Genomic DNA, 21,954 nt, shown 5'->3' on the forward strand with positions numbered 1-21,954 from the left:
TTTTTTTTTTAAAAGCAAACCGAAAACCAGAAAGTGTCCCACTTGGTATCACAACTTGTTTCTAAAAAGGTCATCAGCAGGGATGAAACTTAGATCCACGTAGATGGCTCCCGAGTAATCCAGCAGTACTGCATGAAAAGATCCAAACTTCAGCAGTATGTAAAGGAGAAAGGGATAAAGACCCTCAACTCTCATCACATCTGTGCTCTACATACCAAATGCCATGTTAAAATGCCAGCATAATGACTTTAACACTAAGACATGTGAGCCCATGCTTCTAAGTGACCTGAGACCCCACTCTTCACTTTCCATGTCAAAAAATATTAAAGGAGACAATATCAGCTGGAGGTGGAGGAGCAACAAAAAAATCTTGATGGCATATAACTAATCACAAGAGCTATTCATGAAGAATCTTAGCTACATTGCTATTGTCTGGTTTGTATCCTAAATCAAAAGTATCAGTACAATGTCTTTATATGCATTTCTGGTATTTCTAGTAACATCATAATATTAAATAGGATGCATTATGACTGTAAATAGACCTTACAAGCACTAATAATTAATATAAATTCAGAAAATGTAAAATGCTAGTGATTATTCATGCACAAAATAAATACTAGAGAGTTGTGACACCGGTGAGCCAGGGTGGGGATGAAAGAGAAGCCCAGCAGCTGCAAGAAAAGCACTTGGTCCCCAAAGGTGGCATCTCCATTCTTTCAGACATACAGAATTTTCTCATTTTATTTTCTAGTAGATTTTATCTTCTTGAATGCTAACACAGCAGAATAGCACATTTGGGGGAATCTATCTGGCCTGTATTATGATATTTTAGTAACATTTTTAGAGATAATACAAGGTGAAAAATACAAGGTCCAGCATCTTCAGAAAAGAAATACATGTTTAATGCAGTGCTCTGTATAATTGATATAGCAGGCAACATAGAAAACAGAATTTTGTTTCATAAAGAAGGCAGGCTTCAGTATTTAGTCAGGCTGACTACAAACCCTTTCAAAATCACCATTGCCACAGGCAGGGAATAAGACTGCTGAACATACTGGGAATTATGATGACATCTGGATTTTAGAAATCAGTTTCAAGTGTCTGCTCTGAATGAAAGCAGAACAGGGATTTGCATCTGGATGCCATTGGTGACTATCAGCCTTAATGCCTAACCAAGAGAATTAAGCCAGAGTCTGATGTTTGTTTAAATCGGCATTATGGGAGGGGGTGGTGATAATCCATATACTAGATCACTGAAATAAAATTATTTGGATTAGCAAAAAAAAGCAAGTAAAAAATGACACAGAAAATTCCTGCCTCTTTACAGTTAACTCCCCCAAACAAAACTGGGATTGGAAAGGGAGGGGGAAGGTTTAGAATGTGACCCCACACAGAACTGCACCTGCCCAAGTTGAGCCAAGATCTTAGGCCAGCTTTGTTGCTGAGGGAAGCATACTGACCATCACTCCAGACTGAGGATGCTCAGCAGATGCAGAAGGCCCAAGTCACGCCACTCTTTATATAACTATGGGAAACTGGCTAGACCACTTGCTTCTTCATCATCAAGTGCCAAGAAAACTCTCCTGAGAACTCAACTGAAAACAATAAGTGTCCACAAAAAAGGTAGTGCTGGTAGTTCATATTTTCTTGAAAAGTTCCCAACCAGGTTTCAAGTTAAAAATTTCAATCAAGGAAAGCTACAAGAAACCAGCTTCTTGATTAATCAAAGTGCCTGTGGACTCAGCCTCTGCTTTGAGCCCTTGGCTAAAGGGCTAATGGGATAAATACCTTCCATCTGCCCTCCAAGTGCTAGCCAGGAGCATGATTTCCAAGGGGATGAGGATTGATGCCGACAAAGGCCTTTGGTAACAGTGATTAATTAGGGGAAATGTTTCAGTGAAGACATTTCTGCCTTTGCAGTTAACCTCACACCCTGTGCAAAGCACATGTAACAGGAACTAAGGAATCCTGAACTGTTGAAGTCATCCTTCCCTCTGTGATCAAGAGCCAGAGCTTAAGGTATTCGCACACCAACTCTTTGGTCACTGCTGTAGGGTCTAAAGTAAGGAAACAGCAACAGCACCCGTTTGCTGAGCTGTAGGCTTGTCTTTTTTACAAGAGGAAGTGCTCGGAATGAACCGAAAATGAAACAGGGAACACGAGCATCACACACATCTCATGCCTTTCTCAAAAATACAGAATACAACTAGAAATGCATGGAAGGCAGAAAGGGTATACAAAGGTAGCAAAAAGTGACTCATCCAACTGGAGCCTGGAGAGAGGGAAGCGAAGCGAAATAAAACAAAACCACAAGAAATAATGACTGACATGAAGGACAGAAGGACTCACTCACTGTTTCTCACAATGGAAGAGCCAGAAGGCATCAAAAGAAAAACATCAGGGAGACTCCAAATAGGGAATTAATGAGCAAACAAATAAACCACACATTTTACCACATAACTGTCTATTCATCTGGGGAGACATGAGATGTTATGAATTTCAAAAGCTCATACAAGTTAAAATAAATTCTAAATAAAGATAAAATCATTAAGAAAAACCCTTAACTTTTAAACAAAAGCTCAAATCTATTTTTTAGAAAGTTTTCAGCTCTCAGATTGCTGCATGCTAAAAAAAATGCACTAGGAAAACATAATTGCATGCCTCTTTATTCTTATAGCCTGTGATAGGCATATACTACCCATGAATGTTTAACAGCATCAAGTCAAAAATTTAGTTATGTTGATACCCTGGCTGTAAGTCACGCACTAAATTTCCATTTTGAACTGCAGTGTGGAAAAACACACTGTAAAGCAGATTGTATTGTGGTGAAGATTTTCCTTTTTTATTTTCACCAATAAAAACAGTAGTACTTCTGCAAAGGGTTTATTAAACTGCATGTAAAAGGTAGGTATAAAGAGGAGACTCTAAAGATTTCTTAAGATTCAGATTAAAATTTAAAAAGTGGAAAAAGAAATGTTAGCTGCCAAGAACTATGCTTCAGTCATTTGCAGCACACACAGATCTTAGGATATGGTTACCTCATACAATACAAAAAGACAAAAAAGTGAATACATATCAATATCTCTAATAAAGGAGACCCTAATTCTGCAGCTCAAACAATACATTGCAGAGTTACCCATGTCCATTTATTTCATCACAGAAATAAAAATCAACTCCTTCAAACTACTCAAGAAGCTCTCTAGAGGGCTGGTTTACAGTGTACAATTTCTGGGCTCATGCTGAGGGACTTTAAGAGCAACACTTTAAAAGACACATCAACATATAAAGCTTGACACTGAAGATGCATTTAAGTGACAGTTCTTGTACTGACCTCAACTCCTGTTACTTCTATCGTATCTATTTTTATACAACTGCAGAACAAAATTTTGCAGTACATCTTGAAAAAAATGATAAAAACCAGCCTAAAATATTTTTTTTTTATCTTTTCACAAGCAGCTCCTAGGCAGGCTTCTTTTCTTCAGATGATATTTTTCTCCAGAGTCCACATATGAATAAAATTGGGTTAATAAAGATCTAACAGCAATTTTTGGTTCCATTTTACTTGTACATTTCCTTGAGCCTGCAAAGTTATTCCAATGGGATTTCCAACTATACTTCAAAAAAAACATCAAAACCAACAAAACAGGAATCTAATAAAAATTACATCTTCATTCATCATTATACCTTCTTTTTGGTTAAAAACACTGAATGCTGCAAAATACTCAGCCTACAAACTACTTGAACCTGTAAAACACTAATGCAGAAGAAGAGCTGACAAGTGATTTATATATTTCATTGTCAAAATAAGACCAGAGAAGCTGCAGATGCCTATACCTCATATCTCCAAACTTCTTGCTGATAGCTGTTCCTACATTACTGATAGCTGCTGTTGCTTTTTGTCCTGCATGGCTCAGGGTCTCATGTGTTTTCTTGTAACTGAAAACAAAAACAAGAACAGAAATAGTGATAAGTATTACAAAAGAGCGACCCATGCAATTAATTCCCTTTTCCCTTATTTCCACATCTTAAAGTCCCAAACACTGAAAGGTTAAGAAACATGGTAACTGTGGCACAAAACAAATGGTGAAGATGCCCACTTCTGCACTGCTTCCCAAGTGCAGTTAATCCTCATATGAGCAAAACGCTCTCCAGAGCAATCCTTTGCTGTGTCTTTCCCGCTTGCAAGTAATGTCCCCCGGGTAGGCCAACACACACTGTTTAAAAGCAGAATATGGTGATTTGTTAAACACCTGTTTGATACAACTTCTGTTTGCAGAAAATCATATTTACATCAAATAAGCATTCTTACAGCACACACTGATCTTGTGGTAAAATCTGTTATCTGAAGCACAGAAAAGAATCAGGACAAATACAGCTCTGCTCTCCCAAGCATATACATATTAGGTACGTTTAACAAATGCAATTCAAAATGATTCTGTGATATTTCACATTGGGAAAAATTGATCAAATCTCTTTCCATATGCTACAAGTTTCCTTTTTTCACTTTTAAAAATTTCTTTAAAGGAGGAAGGTTTGGGGAAGGACATAGAAAGAAAGATGAAAAAACCTAGACAGTGAATGTATATTCTTAGGACTGAATTCTTTTAGAAGTCACTAATTTCACTTATAGCATACAGATTCAAAGACAGAATCACCTTAATTTACTGATCCAGAATACATGCTCTGACCCACACAGACCCTTCAGTAAAGTTTCTCTCTTAGAGCAATCAATAAGCTTTTCTGCACAAATGCTTTTCTGCTGAGTAACTCTGAGCATGTCAGAGCCTTCCTTCTGAGTAAATTATCTGATACTCCCAGTGACGCAGACAAGCTCAGAATTAGAAGAACTGACCTAGTAACAAAAGGAGAGCACACTATAATCAGTCTTGTATCCTGTGGTGTGTGTTGGCAGACAAGAACTGAAGAAATGATCATGAAAAATTCAGCAATACAACTCTACTGGTTCTAATTCTCCTTTGAACAAAAACTATGGATTCCAAACATGTACCAAAATACACTAGGAGACTGATTAAAAAAAAAAATTTCCACTGCCTAATTCCTACAACAGAGTATTTTCTTCTTACTTCAATGTATATGAAAGAAATATAAATTTGTGGAGGCAGAAGGGAAAACAAGATTAACATTTCAGCATGGCACATCACATTTTATGCCATGTCCCTTTAGCCCCAGCAGTACCTATTGCTGAGAGTCCCCTGTTCAGGACTGTGTTTTACAAACCAGTAAACGGCAGATGCCACATAAAGCTCTGGTCTTTCAGACAATATATTTTGATGTTATGTTCCTAAGCCACAACACTTCTTACATCCTACTGGCCTAACAAGTTCTGAAACTGCCAAGTGAAAGGGCTCCTTCTATGAAGGTACTTGTCTCTGTTTTCACTGACTAACAAGGCAATCTACAGGGAGCAGCTGCAGACTAGGGTACCAGTTCTCTAAGAACCTCCAGTTAGATAAGCTGAATCAAACACAGGTACAACTGTTGAACGCCAACAAAGGCTAAAGCATTGCAACACTGACAAAAGGAGCACACATTATAATTAGAAAGGAAGGGGCACTGGTTATACCTGTTTTGTTTGTCCTGGTAAAATACAGAGAAGATGGGAAAGGTTGTTTTCTCCATATCTCATTTTTTCTCAGCTGGTCTGTCCCTAGACCCAGCAAGAATTGCAATGCTCTTATTTCAGTGAGCCCTCTTTCTCTAGCTTAACTAGTTTAACAGCTCTGTCATTCTCTTGCTGACAGTAGATATACTCTCATATAAACTAGAATGGGATGAGACCCTAAAATAGATATTGATGATGATACTTTACAACTCTAAAAATACTTTACAAACTCTAAAGAACAAAGATACTTTACAAACTCTAAACATGTAGTTTTTTTATGAGTTACCTACAAAAAAACCAAACCAAACCAAAACAAAAAAACTCTAATGCCTGTGGCATACAAGTCTTAGACAGTTTGCTCACAGAGAAGCTCCCTAAACCATTCAGCATAAGTGTAATTTTGCTAATGACAAAATGAAGGCAAAGACTTGACTTCCAGGTCTTAAAAGATCATTTGTAGCACAACCTATTGATGTACAGGTTGAATGCACATAGTAAAATATTTTGCAGATATCCTTCTGAAATGGTTTTTTGAAATGACGCCTTGGAGTCAAATTTATTATAAGGCATATTTAACTTTATGATAAAATATCTCCATGTCTTACCTTTCTTCCACAAGTTCTTCACACTGTGTAAAACTCTTAAGAGAAACAGTTCCAAATGCCACGTACAGCAGACAGACTGAAATTTCACTGAGAAACGTTAGAGTCCCCTACATATTTCTAACCAACTTTATGCTGGTCAGAACACACCTCCTGGGAATTGGCTGAAGTGACACTGATTTTGGTATTTCAACAATATTGTGTTCTCTGCAAATCCTGTAAAGCAAACTTCCTCCAGTATTTCCACTAGTAAGGAAGACATGGAGACTGCATTTGTGTTCCTAGTACTTCTGACATTACATAAGAGCATAAATCCAGCTAAAACTATTACACAACTAGTCTTTTTTCAGCACTAACTTCATCCAGAGTGACCTTTGATATGAACCACTCCTCCCTTCCCCGATGCTGAAGATGAGCTTTAAGGAACAACAAAATAGCAAAGGTGAAAATGAAGTACAACATACAAAACCTGTCAGCAGAGACAAGAAGCAGCAATTTGCATCTCAGTAGAACTCGCTGATAGATAGCTTAAAAATCAAGCCCCCTCCATTCCCTCCTCTCCATCATTATGCATATCATTATGCCTTCTTCATAAATAAATTATCTTTCCACAGAGCACATTGCCTCACTGTAGTTAGTTATACTTTGCATTGATATTTTGATATATGATGCACAGTATTTTGGCTCAGATATTTTTAGCCTCGCAGTTACATCGCATTTATGGCATCCACTTGGTGACTTGCCAAACATTCTGGTAACAATGATCTCTTCAACATATTCTCTTTGACATCTGGGAATGTTTGCAATTGTATGAAGCATAAATTATCTGACCCAGAAGTTTTCATTACGTCATGTAACATACAACAGTTTTGTTTGAATGCACTGAACAGCTTAGATAATTTTCAGAAATCTTTATGAGCAGAAATAAAGTTGGATATTCTAGGTAAGACCTACAAACACTTATTAATTGGAAAAAGTGCTGTATGTATGTCTTAAGTCCTCCTTACACCACTAAGGTGTAAGCAAGCTCTGCATGCTAAGTTGCCTTCACACTCTCACCCTGTGAGCAGCCACTGCTGGTAATCAGTAGGTGAGTACTGACCACCCAGTGCATCTGTACATACTCTGTAGCACAGAAGAATTGCTGGTAGGGGTTAACAAGGATCATATTCTATGCTTTCCTTAGCATTTATCAGTAAATATTTATAATGTATTTGGTAGACATGAAGGATTAAACAAATACATTATGTCAATTGCTGTCACAATTATAAACTTGTGAATAATACCTGTGAACATTTGAACATTACCTTTATATATGACATTGACCTATGAATTTAATCTAACAACTTCTAATTATAATTTTGTTTTTAAAATAGGGTATATCTTTAAAAAAGAAATTGTTTATAAAACTGATTATTACAGGTTATCACAAAATATGCTGATATTGCAGTTATACTCTGATGATATTCCCAACACATTTAAAAGAAGCTTTAGAGATAAATCACATCTCCAGTGCTGTAACACACTAATTAGACAAAGTAGATTTGCAGCCTATTTTGACTGCATTTTCACCTGACAGTTTCATATACTGCATTTAGTTTATATCATCCTGTGACAATCAGGTCTCACTAGCTGATTTTTACAGCCAGTGGAAGCAAATGTAAGGAGAGACTGTGTCATAAAACACAACATGTGAAGGAATAATGCTTCATAAGGAGTGTAGCCAGGGGGCAGCCATACAGAGAGGTCAGAGAACTAGATATTTAAATGACCATCGTTTGCAGGATAAGACAGGACAGACACATTCATCCCAACTCATTATAGAATTGCCCTTCACATGGCAGAGTTCAATCTAACCTTCCTTCACAGGTGCAATACACGGACTGCTAAGAGAAGGCTACACATATATTTTGAATGGCAAGCTGCACACTTCACTTGACCTACTACAGTAAATCATAAAGAATTAAAATCCAGCTTCTGTAAAATTAGTACATCTGCAAATTAGTACATCTTCATTCATCATTGTGCCTCTCCGTGAATGCTTGCTGGTAAAATTAATTCACTTGAGAAACCCTTGTCTGTGATAAAGCTGTTACATAAGATGTAATAGAATGCAAACAATTAACAACAAAACCATACAGTAGAGCAGAGCAGAGCCTGGTAGCACAAGCCATGCCCTATAGAGCTTGCTTCTTTTCAATTTTCAAACCATTAGTCAGCGTAAGAATGGCTTTTCTGGAATCAGTGTAAAGCATCTGGATATCTGAGAAACTCTCTGCTAGAAAAATATTTTTCTGTTGTTTTTCTAGGAGAAGCAGGGCTCAGCATTAACTAAACTATGCTAAATAGTGCTCAAATGAGATAAATGCATATATGAATGACAGATGAGGTGTACATAAAGCATTTTCTATTCATATTGCTATTTTACCTGCAAATGAACTCTAAACTGTTGTGAACTGTTTTGTTTGGTTTTGTTTTGGTTGGTTTCTTTTTTTTTTTAGTACTCTCCTGAAATTCATTCCAAATTCAAAACCAAATGTATTTTTTTGACATCCTTTCCATTCCCAGGTATGTTAAGAATTAACCGAAAGTGTGGTGACACTTGGATGGGTACATATGCCTAAATCAAAGGAGGTAAGCCCCAGGTAGTCCTGCTCCCACAGAGAGAGGAAGGGCAGAACTGTGGGAACTGAACCTCTGCAGGCTGAAGCCAGAAATCTGTGTGCAGCACACAAGAGGTGACTGGTTCAGTAGGCTGGAGGGAATCACAGGTCAGAAAAGCTGCCAGACATAGGTGACAAACATTCTGGGCTGTTCTGCACTGTAATCTTCAAATACTTGGGAAAAAATGAGGATGTAGTTGTGTGAAATGCATTATTTGTGCGGTGCAGCATTGAGTGGGGGGGAAAAGAAGCAGTTGTGGTACAGCTGCTCTCTGGGTAAAAAAGCTACAATATATTGGCTTAAGCACAGATGATCTTAAGACATTCCAGGCCAAAACTTCACACCTTAAACTATGCCAATAACACTGTCTGTGGGCTCCGTATTGTACACTAGATTAACAAAATTATGCAGATTAAACATATGCCAGCCTTCTTTTTCTTTCTTTTCTTTTCTTTTCTTTTCTTTTCTTTTCTTTTCTTTTCTTTTCTTTTCTTTTCTTTTCTTTTCTTTTCTTTTCTTTTCTTTTCTTTTCTTTTCTTTTCTTTTCTTTTCTTTTCTTTTCTTTTCTTTTCTTTTCTTTTCTTTTCTTTTCTTTTCTTTTCTTCCTCCTTTTCCTCCCTCTCCCTTTTTCTTTCCCTTCCTTTTCCTCCCCCTTTCCTTCCTCCCTTTCATTTCCTTTTCCTTCTTTCTCTTTCCTTTTCCTTCATTTCAGTTCTTGTTTTTCCTTCCATTTCTCACTTCTCTTTCCTTCATTCCCTTTCCACTGACCCTTTCCTGGATATTATTAATCCTTGTCATTTCAAAGGTGGCAATTTACATTCAGGCCTCCCTTCCCATCCTTACTGTTACCATATACACACATAATATAATATACACAGATAACTATAATACACATGTATGTATTTTCTGGTCCACAATGATAATTACAGTGGGGTTTTCCCTGAGAAACAAACCTCTGGAATAGATCACCTGACCTTGCTACAGAGCTTCCAATTAGCTGAAGGCCCTGGTGCAAACAAACAGACACACATCTTCTGGAAAAGGAGCAATGAGAATAGACTAATTTAACTTCTCCAAGTCCTTTCTCCAACCTTTTGACTCCACCCCTCCACATTAACGGACAGAGATACGTGGGGAAAAGCAGCAAAATAATTATCTTTGAAGACGGCATGAACATTGCCTGATGGGACCCAAAGCTGCCTTTACTTCCATATAGCACAGACTCACACACAAGTAATGTACTTGCTCAAGTCAACACGCAATTCCTTCACTTACACAACTGGTACATTTACTTGCAAATTTAGTAAAGAAAACATCAAAAGGTGATTACACCCTGCAAAGAACAGAAACACCCACACTTCTTTTACTACCACTCAGAAGAAGTATGTGTGTGGGAACATAGTATACTTAATTCCTAGAAGTCACAGTAGGACTGTGGTTGTCCACAAGTTATATCTGACTTCCTAAGAGAATTCTGAACCTATGGAACACGTTACTGTATATTTAAAGTTATACTAACAAAGACTGCATGTACTGTGGATTGTAAGCCTAAAACACATGCAGCGTAACTAATACCTTCTATTTTCTTTTCACCTGGCAGAAATTTGAACTATAAAACATTAGGTTCCCACTATTTGTGGAAACCCATGCAAATGTCCTCCAGTTACCTATCAGCAGAACTAAGTTTGCTCACATAGTTCAACCAGTAGTCAATGAATAGATCTTTATTCTGCCTCTGGGGGAAAAGGCCGAGTCCATGTTGAATGCTCACGTTCCAAATCTCAGTTAAGTACTACATATAACAGCAGAGCAACATTGAAACTTTCCTAAAAATGCTCCAAAGAGATTAACCATTTTAAATAGAGGAGGCTTATGTCTTTTAACAGCTGATAACATTTTAAGAAAGAATGACAAAGGAACTTCTGGGAACTATTAGGCTGGAGTGAGATTATTTGTGGGTAATTTTACAGAAATAACTGCTCCTTAGAAACTCAATAGTGCTGAAATATCTCCCAGGACCATAATATCTTATGTCTTTTCCCAAAGAAGTACAGAAGAGCACCAAATAAAAAGCTGAGGGACACAGCTGAGCATGGTTGCAAAATATATATTTAGTAAAGGCCAAGGTATCTTGTGGACCTCTTTCCTTAGTCCTTCTTCTTACCCAGCTTCTAGCATCTAAATAAAAATTAATTACCTATTTTTAAAATATAAAAAACCTGCATTGCTAGAAGCTATCTGAATATCCACCCACCTCTATTCACTGAAAACCCAATCATTAAAAACATGTGTGTGGGAAGTCATTCCAGTTGAATGCCTTACCACCATGAAAGCAAATTAAACTCAAGGCAATCATTTGCCCTCTAGTTACTGATCTCCTCTATGGTAGAACACCCTGCCTCCCCCAAACACACAGATTATACTAAAAATCAATGCTCTGAAGAATAGTATAGGAAATCAACCAGGGACTTGAAAAACCCATAATGATTATGGTTATTAAAAATGAATGGCTTCCAGGTGACTTTTATAAAAGGTTGGAAAATGCAAATAACATTACAGCTTTTCCTTATAGAAAAACAAAGCTGATTAAAAAAAAAAAAATCTGTTCTAGTACAGAAAAAGCTGCACATTATTGTTGCAAATGTAATGTCTTACTAGAGGTAGTTAGAATTGCTTTTGCATACCCTAAACCATGAATTAATGGAAAAGAAACAGACTGTACAAAACTGTATATAGAGCCTAACACAATCTTCAATCTATGGACAATATCAGCCCATTGACCCCTATCCTTCCTCAGTTTGAAAACTACTACCTTTTGGGTTTTTTTCTCTCTTTTTAATCATAGCAATCTTTTAATGACAACTTCTGACATCTACATGTCAAGCATGCTCAGGTTAACCACTAAGCTACCTGTGGCCAATCACTTAAAATGCAAATGCTTTACAATAGTCAGAATCTCAAGTTAAAATTCAGTCATTATAGGTGGCATCCATCCCATGAGTTAGGTCCTGAGTCCTAACTAGTGGATCAAACACACTTTACAGAACTGTTGCTGAGAGAAGCCCACCCCTCTGCCTCTAAGTCCACTCTAACCCTAAGAATGCATCCCTAAATGGAGAACTTAAAAAGATTGTTAACAATAAGTGGACAAAAAAATTGGTGCTTAATTGTTCTCTGTGGCTTTGAAAAGTTCCATGTTAAAGAAAAGTGGGTTTAATTTACAGAGAAGCAAAGCAGCTAAGTGAAAACAAAATTTGCAGGCATGTAAATATTTTGAACTTTTATTTTTTAAAACAGGTTTTCTTCCTTCCTAAATCAGAGAATCTTGGTGAGTAATGCTATCCCATTGCTATTTTGGTACAGCAACAGTGAATCACCTCTGTTACTTAACACATTCATTCTTAAGAATGCTGGATTACCATGATTTGTACTGGCATCAGGGTACTGTCATGAGTGTCAGCCAGAATTATATAAGAGTGGGACCATGAACATAAGAATTTTCAGGGGCACAGATGGACTCCTGCTGCTCAGTTCCACATGACTATTTCTGGACACTTATCACCTAATGGCTTGTTGTTTTTGAAACTCATCTTAAATAAAAAGTAGCAGCAACCATACTGACAAAGTCCCACAAGTCTGTCCCTGTGGAAAATGTCAATATTGTGAAGGAAAAAATGAAAAGCTATCCTAGAATTTGCTGCCAAATTTCAAGTAAAAATGAAAGTTTTTGTTTCAAAATGTTGCTAATGTCTCCCAGTAACTCTAGTCCAGGTGTTTTTGTTCCCGTCCTCTCTTCTAAATTTTAGTGTTTCTAAACTACCCCCTCCTAGCACATGCCATACATCCTCACCAAGCCAGCACTGATGCTCCTGCTAATGACGTGTCATGAGAAACAGGACCTAGATGAGAAACGGTCCAAAAGTCAGAGATAGGAGGCATACAAACTACATTTTCTATTAAGAGGTTTATGCCTCTTCTGACTTCTCATGAAAATACAAAGAATAATTATTTTAATGCAAAAGTGTACGTTTTAACATATTTTTTCAAGTCTCCTGTTAATGCATTGAACACACCAAGAGACACTGCAAATGCTTCCCCCCCACTCCCCTGAGTCTGGCTGCAGGCTACCTCTGACACTGCACAACTCTGCAGCCTTGGGTGAGACTGTGACCAAAGTGCCATGAAAGAAAGAGCTGGGAGAGGCCTCGTTAAGCACATTTTCATTTCACTTTGGAGCTACACTAAAGCTTAGACTGCATTTAAGCCCAAGTAATTTTACTGGTATGCCTCTGGCTGGGTACCTCATTGATCTTGAACTCACAGATTTGACTCCCCAGCTTGACCTGGGTCATCAATACAGATGGAAATCTGAACTCTTGGCTTGACCCTCTTTATTGTCACTGGACCTGCTCTGCTCTCTTTGTTCCGATACTATGGGATTGCTCCTTCATGGGTGATGCCACTGCCCTGCCTGCCTTGCTGTCAACTCCCAGATCAGCTCAGTTGTGGAGCAGCTCACTCTTACTTCTCCTTAAGTGTCAAATTCAGTTGTCAAATGAAAAGGAAAAAAAATACCAAATGACTTTTCAGACAGCACTTGATGAAAGGTGGGTGGTTCTTTCCACCAATCTTGCTATTAATTCAGCCCAAAAAGTTTGAGAGGAACATGGTATGTTCATACGTGTAAGTATCAAGATCAGTACTCACGCGGAAGTTGTCTGCATATCATGCCAGCTTTTGCTAAAGTTCTGCTTCAGTTCATTCATCAGACTTATGCCAAGCTTTTGTTTAATTTCAACCAGGTGCTTTTCTTTGGCTGCTAGCACTTGCCGCAAAGTTGAAATTTCATCCTCTAGCTGAGAGAAACAAATGGGAGGAGAAAGGAGAAAGGAGTTAGCTTGTTCCCTCAGAATGATAAACACATATGATGTTAAGAAGGGTAAATGAATCTCACATAAACTTGTGGGTTTTGTAGGTAACTACAGAGACAAGTGCTTGTGGAGATCACAAAGGCATGCCCAGAACAGAGCTGACACTACATTAAATTAATGTCTCAAACTGTGTCATCTATGTGCACCACCATACACATCCATCTGATAAGACAGAAAATTGTCCAGTAAGGAAGCAACTTGACCAAGATTTGCCTTAGGGCATTAGGAGTCTCAAACATCAGCTTTTCATTCACTAGTAAAATGGGAATGGGCAGGACCAGACAATTCAGGCAAATACAAGACCGGATAATTCAGGCAAATATCTGTCTCTGAATGCACAGGCTTTTAACTTCATATTTGCAGATTTTTAGTCTTCCAGTCCTGAAAAAAACAGATTCAAACTCACAGGAGCAGGTTAAAAAAACCAGAAAAATCGCATATGACTTGAGAGTATCATAAAATGTTATAAATAAAACTTACATGACAAGGTTTATGTATTTTAGGCCCTACATATTTCAAAATAGGAACATAAAGGTTTATAGATGGACTGTTTATATGAATGAGCAGGTCCTACCCAAAGCATAGAAACACTCAGAAGACACAGCAGATTATCCTTTTCAGAGCTCTTAGTCATTAACCAAACTGTGCATTTTCAAGTTGTAAAGATGCCATCCAGCCCAAACAGAGGGATACAATTCTTCCTGCAGTGGACATTTTTTTGAAACATTTAAACAAAGCCAGTGTTTTAACAAGGCAAGGACCAGAACACAGGACCAGAAGAGGGGCAGCAGAAACATCCTGCCACTGACTCACGATCCTGCTCCTTGGGCAACACTCCTGCCAGCGAGCAGAGGTTTGCATTCCTCATCTGGAAGCTTCCCAATCCAATCTATACAAGCAGCACTTAGAACCACTGAAGCTAACAAGGGTAAGTGACACTAGAGCAGCTGCCTTTCACTTCAGGTTTAGAAATTCCCTTACCAAATGCGTTCTTTCCTCCATATGTTAATAGGATAACATATGGCAGTGTATCTGACTACCATATGCTAAGTTCCCTGGAACCACAGTCTCCCTGTGATATAACTCCATAGGCTGCAAGGAATGATGCAAGCACCAGCTGAAACAGTGCTGACCTCCAGGGCTATATTTAGGACACCAATGCCAGCATTATTTTTATTTTACACACTCATGCGTTCCGCTTCCCTGTAAAACTGGTTGGAAACTCATTGTTCTTAGACAAGCCTCATCATTGAATCCCTCAGCTGTCAGTTTCTCTTTTGTCACTACCTGCTATCTGAATTATTCAAGCAGCTCAGGAATCAAGCAGCAAGATTATGAACACAAAGCCAAATCACGATCTGAGTGAAGTAGATATCAATGTTAACCAGTGCCTGTGATGCCAACACTTCACCTGTAAAATACACAACTATCCAAATTGCTTTATTCTTCTGCATGTCCTTTATGCTCCATTATATTTCTAACCTGCAAATGAAACACTGTCAAGAGGCAGCTGTCAAGAGTCTCTCTTCTGAGAGGATAACTGGTTAAATGGTTCCAGAAAGAAATCACAAATGTCAGCGTTCCTTAGGCAGCGGTTCAGAACACCCTTTGGTTGTTTCCCCCAGCAAACCCCTTCGTGCACGTCTGCCTGAGTAACACTGCTAAAGAATTTAACTTAAACCAATACCCATATGCTTACTTTAATGCTTTCCATATGGGCTAGCGCTAGCCTGATCATTAGGTACCTGGATATGTAAACATTTAAGGGCTTCTATTAAAATTACTTTCCATCTGTTCCACTGAATAGACATCTAAAGTTGTAACCCTAAGCAAGCATTAGCCATGTGCTCAATGACATAAGTATGAATAACATTTTTGACGAAAGAAAAATGATTTAATATATTTAATACAATGATCAGTTTTGAATTGACAAAATCCTCCTCAAGTTCCATCATTTTGAAATAATGACAGATAAAAAACGCCCTCAAGTGCTCAGATATCAGTGACTGAAGACTCTGAAGCAGGTGGAAAGGTTTAGGGACTTACAGTAGGATCTTCAAAAACATTTAAGCACGCTACATACCTAGCTCCCATGGTAGTCAGGCATCACCTGCTTAGGCATTTTTAAAAAGTCCTCTCATATAAATGCAGAGTCTGTTATGAAACTAGGGCTTAAGTCAACAGAAATACAAGCTTCCAAAGCAGTAAGTGATTAAAATATTAAGGGGCTCCAACAGAAAACAGAAGCCAGCATGGTTAAACATAAATTAGATTAAGCATCCATTTTCACTACTACTACATCACCCAAATACATAGTGGCCCTGTCTGACTGTTTGCACAGCCATCCTTCCTGGACTGAACCAAGTAAAAGCCATCACAGAAGATCTTTTCACCAGATCCACTACAGAGTGATGCACAAATACCTGTATGGGTACAGCACAGGGGACAGAAACAAGCTGAGATGGAGAACAGAGGAAGGCAGTGATAAAATAAAACAGAACATGCACAAATCATATAGCTCAAATTTTACAGCTCTGGGTTTAGAACCTGTTAATACATAAGCTTTCCTTTGGGTGAACAACATCCAGATACATCAGGAACACTCATAAATAAATTTAGGCATACGTTTGCATAACAAGGTGTTAGCGTTTTTCCTCAAACTGGGAGCAAACATGCAGTAACACACACTGCTGAACTTAGAACCTGTGCATTAGCTAGATCAAAGCAGATAGCTGCTTTTCTGAAGGTATGGGAGGGGGAAGACAGCAAAGAGTAAATGACTACTTTGACAAGTGTAATGGAAGGACAACTGACAGCAGTGAGCGAGACAGCTCACAATCTCAGCCCCCAGCATGACTCAAGAGTCATTGTACCATGCTCCTCATAGCGAGGGAGGAAGGGAGAAGAAAACCTGTTCTGCTAACAATCTTCTGGCCTTATGTAAAGTTTTTGGGCTACAATTTTCTGCTATTATTATGAAAAGTCAAATTGACCTCTGTAAATTCAAATGACTGCTCAAAGTTTCTGTAAGAGTTACTCATTCTAGATTCACCGTAGAAATTCCAAGGCTTGTTTAGAGTCCAAGCCCTGCTGTGTCAGCCAGACTACAAATACAAGAACAGAGTGAGTCCATGCTCTGAGAAGCTTCCAGTACAAAGAGACTACTAGCAGGGGAATAGGAATAGGAATAGTGGATACAAAAAACTTGTAAAAAAACCCAGTTGTGCTTGTTCCTCTCCTAATGTTGGAGGGGGAAGGAGGAAGAGGAAGAAGACAAAGAATATATACAGCAGATACACAACACAGAGATGGAATATATTTTTTCTGTTTAACTACATGCACAAGAGGTGCTCACAACAGCTCCCCAGTATATCAACTATCAATAGCAGAATTAAGGATGATTTTTACATTTTACAACAATAAGAAGAAAGGTGCTTGTTCCTACAGATTCAAACTGGTATTACATAACACATAAGGACATGGAAGAAAACAAAACTATCACAGTGGAGCAGAAAGGGCTTGAAAGTAAAGACTAACAACTTTTCAAAAGGAAACATTAGCTGATTCTCATAGAGGTTTTTCTGAAGGAGGCAAGGCCAGTACATATTTTTTTACAGTCTTTTCTAGGAGTTATAAGCTTCATTTAAGTTTAGACTTTGTTCACTCTAAATTCAAGTTTTCCAAACCTTCCTTATCATAATTTTTTAGTTGTATTTTCTTTTAAAGCATAAGATGAATGCCAGTAAACTGCTGTGAGCAATTAAAAAAATAATTCCTAGGTCAGTCAAGATCATAATATTTAAAAGGCATTCTCTTAGTACATGAATTAAAGCATTTCTAGCATGAGCCACTGAGAACTTTCTGCTCCCATGAGAATCAGTAGGCAGAAAGGACACCCAAAAACTCTTCAGATTAATTCCCTTGAGAGACCTATCATTCTCAGACGATTGCAAGTAGTACTGAATTTTTTCCTTGCTTGTTTCTCACCTGCTATTAAGTCGCTTTCACCAGAAAAGAGAAGAGAATCACAGGACTGATGTTGGAAGGGACCACTGAAGGATATCTGGTTCAAGCCCTCTGCACAAGCAGAACTACCCAGAGCATGTTTCCCAGGACTGTACCAAGACAGCTGTTGAGTATCTTCAAGGATGGAGACTCCACAACACTTTGGGGCAATGTGTATCACTGCTCAATCACACTCACGTCAAAAACATCGTGTTTCCTGATGTTCAGGGGGAACCTCCTGTGTTTCAGTGTGTGCCCATTGCCTCTGATCCTGATGAAAAGCCACTAATGAGCAGGCCAACTTCTAACTTACGTGATGAACTGAACATGTAAAGTTTCAGCTTCCTTCTGATTATTTACAGATGTGACCGGAGTCAGCAAAGAAGTTAAAATTAACTAGTGACTCAGAAACATAGGGCTTGATAAAATATTAAAGTGGAAAAAACAGTCTTTTGTTTCACTACAAAATCCTAAATCAGCACTGAAGGTAAATGACCCAAGAGTCATTAAGAATGTGACTTCTAAGAGTACTTAGTATTACAACTTAATATTAATTTAAATACTCCAGTTAAGACAGAAACAACTCTTCCCCTTCATACAGTTGTGATTTCTGTTATTTGATGCATATTTAAATAAGTAAACTCACACTTTTTCCCATTCTCTCATTTTCCATTTTGGAATTTTGCTTCTGTTTCTGCAATATTCAGCAGCAGTAATTAAAACTGAACACATCCTCCCCTTGTAGACCAAATCTAGACAATCTCTTTAATCTTTATAATAAAAAACCCACATGGTTCCCACCTTTTTCCTCCTATCTCCTTGTTATTATTTTTAAGCCTCTTCATAGTGTCCTGAATTCCAGACTCCTGAAAGAAAATATAACCCTCTCCAAACACATCAGTGCCAAAGAAAACAAAAATGGGGTGAAATTACTGTACTTATCATCATCAGTCTCTTCTGTAACCATCATTAGTTTTTCCTCTGAGCACCACAAAAAGAATCTTTTCCATCAGGTGGCACAACCACTGTAACAACAATACCACAGATCTAATAAAAACACCTTCCATTCTTTATCAAGGAAGGTTTCTAAATAAAGACAAGTCTTTACTAAGATGGTAAGGTATATTTAACTTTCTCTGTACAACCACCCAGTAGAACATATTTAACCTTCAAAAAATATATAAGGAAATTAATTCATTCACAATATTGTAGCCTAGAATAATTTTAGCAAAAGAAAGGGCATACCTTTATGATGTGTACTTCATCCTACAATTAATATCTTCCAGTATAAGGAACTAGAAACACAGAAATTCAAATTCACAGAAATTCAAATTCATTACCTTGGCTAGCTCAATCTTTAACTCTTCTTTTTCTTCTTCAGAAATCATATTGGTGAAATCAACATCAGTGACCACATCTTCATCTGCTTCATGCATTGACTGGGTTTCCAAAAGGCCTTAGAGTTAAAAGGTCAAGACAACCATTATTAATTATTTCAGTTATTGATTATACCAGTTATGGTACTGGCCTTCCCTAAAATCTAAGAACATTATAATATTCACCCACTGGGGAAAAAAAACCATAAACCCCAGCCTCTTCCTGCTACAGATCATCTGGATTCTGCTTCTCTTTGCTTCTGAAAAGCTACTGGAAGTATCTGATGACAATGTCTGCACAGAAGCAATTTAATATGTATAAGCACCTCTCATTCCAAGAAAGCAATCACCCTGGACCCCAGTAATCCCTGAAAAGGCATTTCCTTGCTTCTAACAATACAGAAGAAAAAAAGAAAGCTTTTTCTTCAAAATAAGAAAGCTGGTTAATGTGAATCATAGATGTGAAGAGTAGCAATACTACACTGAAGAATAAAGTAAATCACTGAGCAAAGTTTGCTTTAAAAGCACCTCTGATTGCAGCAAATTGAAACCTTACAGACGTAGATAGTTTGCAGAAGCAAATGTCATACCTACTGTTTGAATTTTCTACATGTTAGTGAGCAGCATACCTTGATTGCTCAATCTAAACTTGTGAAGGGTGGATAAATATACTCAGCCTCCAGTTGCTTTCTTCTTCTGCATATCCAAGACCAGTAAGTATAATAAGCAAGATAAGTGCACACAAAGATGTTTGCAAGACATGGGCCTGGCTCGTATAATACATACAGATGAAACAAAATATATCCTATCTCCCAGTTATTCAGCAAACAGAAGATTGCTGGGGTTCCAGCAATCTCCACTAAGAGAGTCATTAAGAGCCTCTCATTCTTTACGGTCTGCAAAGAAAACAACACGAGCCACGAGATAGTAGAAGACGTTCTTGTTCCTTTGGAACTTGTTTTAAAGTTCTAGATCTTTTTCTGTTGTGGAAGAAAAATCTCCTTCAGGCTACATCTGGGACAGCACTTTTCCCTTTAATTCAGTTCTTTAGTGGGGTAATCAGCCATCTCTGCTGACTCCTAACACCTATATACCGCTTACTGTGGAAGAGAATAATTTCTTTCCCAGGTCTGTGGGGGCCTGTACACTATTACATAGAGATTAGAATATAACTTAGTTAAGTTTTCACATTAGGGAACAGAGGTTACAAGCAGTGAGTATGTTGAAATTGCATACTTTACATTTTCATGCAGAAAACTAAGCTCCCTCCACCTTTCTCTTATTTCCTCCACCTAGCATTCCCCAGTGTACCTGGATTTCCTCCTATTTAACAGAACAGAACTGATTCAATTCATACCATCAACCTCACTGCAGAGCACAATGGGGTGAACTCAGCCTTGTTAATTACAACCTTCCCTGAGTGGGAAGATAAAGAGCAGTAAAACAGGTGCTGAACGCCTGCCTGGCACCACATGCAGAAAAAGATCACCACCCTTATGCACCAAATCTTTTTTCAAACATGAGAGCATATAGAAGTAGTTGATATTTTAGCTATTACCCAAAAAGCATCTTGCCAGGAAAACCTTTGCTGAAGTCCCAACAAAAGAAAAGCACATTTATTCAGTATGAATACTCCCAAATCACCTTTATTAACACTCCTCCATCTCCGAACAAAATTGTTGTTTGGTATTTGAGGATTAATAGTGTTGCTATGGAAATCAAGCTAAACTTAGTCCCCATAATCTTGAAAGCAGTCTCTTTTTCCATGGATGGAAGAGCAGCAGTACAGGGCAGCTCTGGGAAAAATCTCAGGGGCAACAAGGTTAAGGTTGAAAACCCTTAAGAGAAGCCTTGGGGTAAATGTGAGATGAGGTGACCTTGGAGCAACTGATCCTTGAGCTAAAAAGAAGGCCGACCTGTGCTCAAGGGACATCATAAGTTTGTGAATGGCTAGCTAAAGAGGCAAGAATAGGGTAGACAGAGGTGGAAGCCAACATGGACAAAATCACCAGAAGCAACTGAGTAACATTTAACTAGACCCAATGGTCAAGTTTAAACTTCAAGATTGGACTGAAATTACAATCCATTCCAAAATAGCACATGCATGTCAATCTTCTGTATGATCCTCTGCAGTGCAGTGATAATCTCAATTCTTACCTTTTGCTTCTTGTTTAAATCCTCCAAAATCTAATCTGATCCTTTAGTCTCTCCTTTCTTGCTCAAGCCTCTACCAGAGTCTTCCCTAATGGTCATTGTCCCTGTGCAAAGGTTTCACTTCAGTCATCTCGCAGTTCCAGTATGATCATCTCTCCACCACACTGTGGATCTTTAAGCCAGTCTCAGTTCTGAAACTTCCTCACATGAACCCTATCAGAAGCAACCTATTCTCTCAACTCTTCCGAGCTGTTCTCAGTCTCTGTCGTTCTTTCATTATCCTTTTTTTTTTTTTCAGCTTCACTGATATTCTTGCACCATTTATGACCGACCACTTCTGTCCTGGGCCAGGACTAGCAACATAAGTAGGATGCTTCAGTTCTAGGGCTAAGTCATATCAACTCTTCAGTCTCTTTTCCCAACTTGAGCAACTGACAGTCATTTCTGAAAAGGTATCTTCTCCATTGCCTTGGGCTACTCTCACAGACCACTTCTCTAATTTACCTGTCTTAGTCTTCATCTTAGGAAAGAGGGAAAATAAAAAACATTAGGGAGATAGCAGGTTTCCTGAGGCAGAGGACACTCCAACTCTTTTCATC

General features: G+C 38.2%; 1 protein-coding gene across 2 annotated transcripts in view; it reads right to left on the bottom strand.

Annotated features, from left to right (window-relative positions):
• TPD52L1 (TPD52 like 1) overlaps nucleotides 1-21,954 on the bottom strand; it is a 54,667-nt gene that overhangs the window by 12,653 nt on the left and 20,060 nt on the right. For both annotated transcript variants that reach the window (XM_050315313.1, XM_050315312.1), the window contains exons 2-4: nucleotides 19,166-19,281; nucleotides 13,597-13,745; nucleotides 3,835-3,936 (exon numbers count right to left, since the gene is read on the bottom strand). In XM_050315313.1, the coding sequence (XP_050171270.1) occupies nucleotides 3,835-3,936; nucleotides 13,597-13,745; nucleotides 19,166-19,281 (367 nt within the window). The remainder of the gene's footprint in view (nucleotides 1-3,834; nucleotides 3,937-13,596; nucleotides 13,746-19,165; nucleotides 19,282-21,954) is intronic.

Source organism: Myiozetetes cayanensis, unplaced genomic scaffold (genome assembly GCF_022539395.1).
Source record: "Myiozetetes cayanensis isolate MyiCay16 unplaced genomic scaffold, myiCay2020 scf2-11, whole genome shotgun sequence".
NCBI classification, from domain to species: Eukaryota; Metazoa; Chordata; class Aves; order Passeriformes; family Tyrannidae; genus Myiozetetes; species Myiozetetes cayanensis.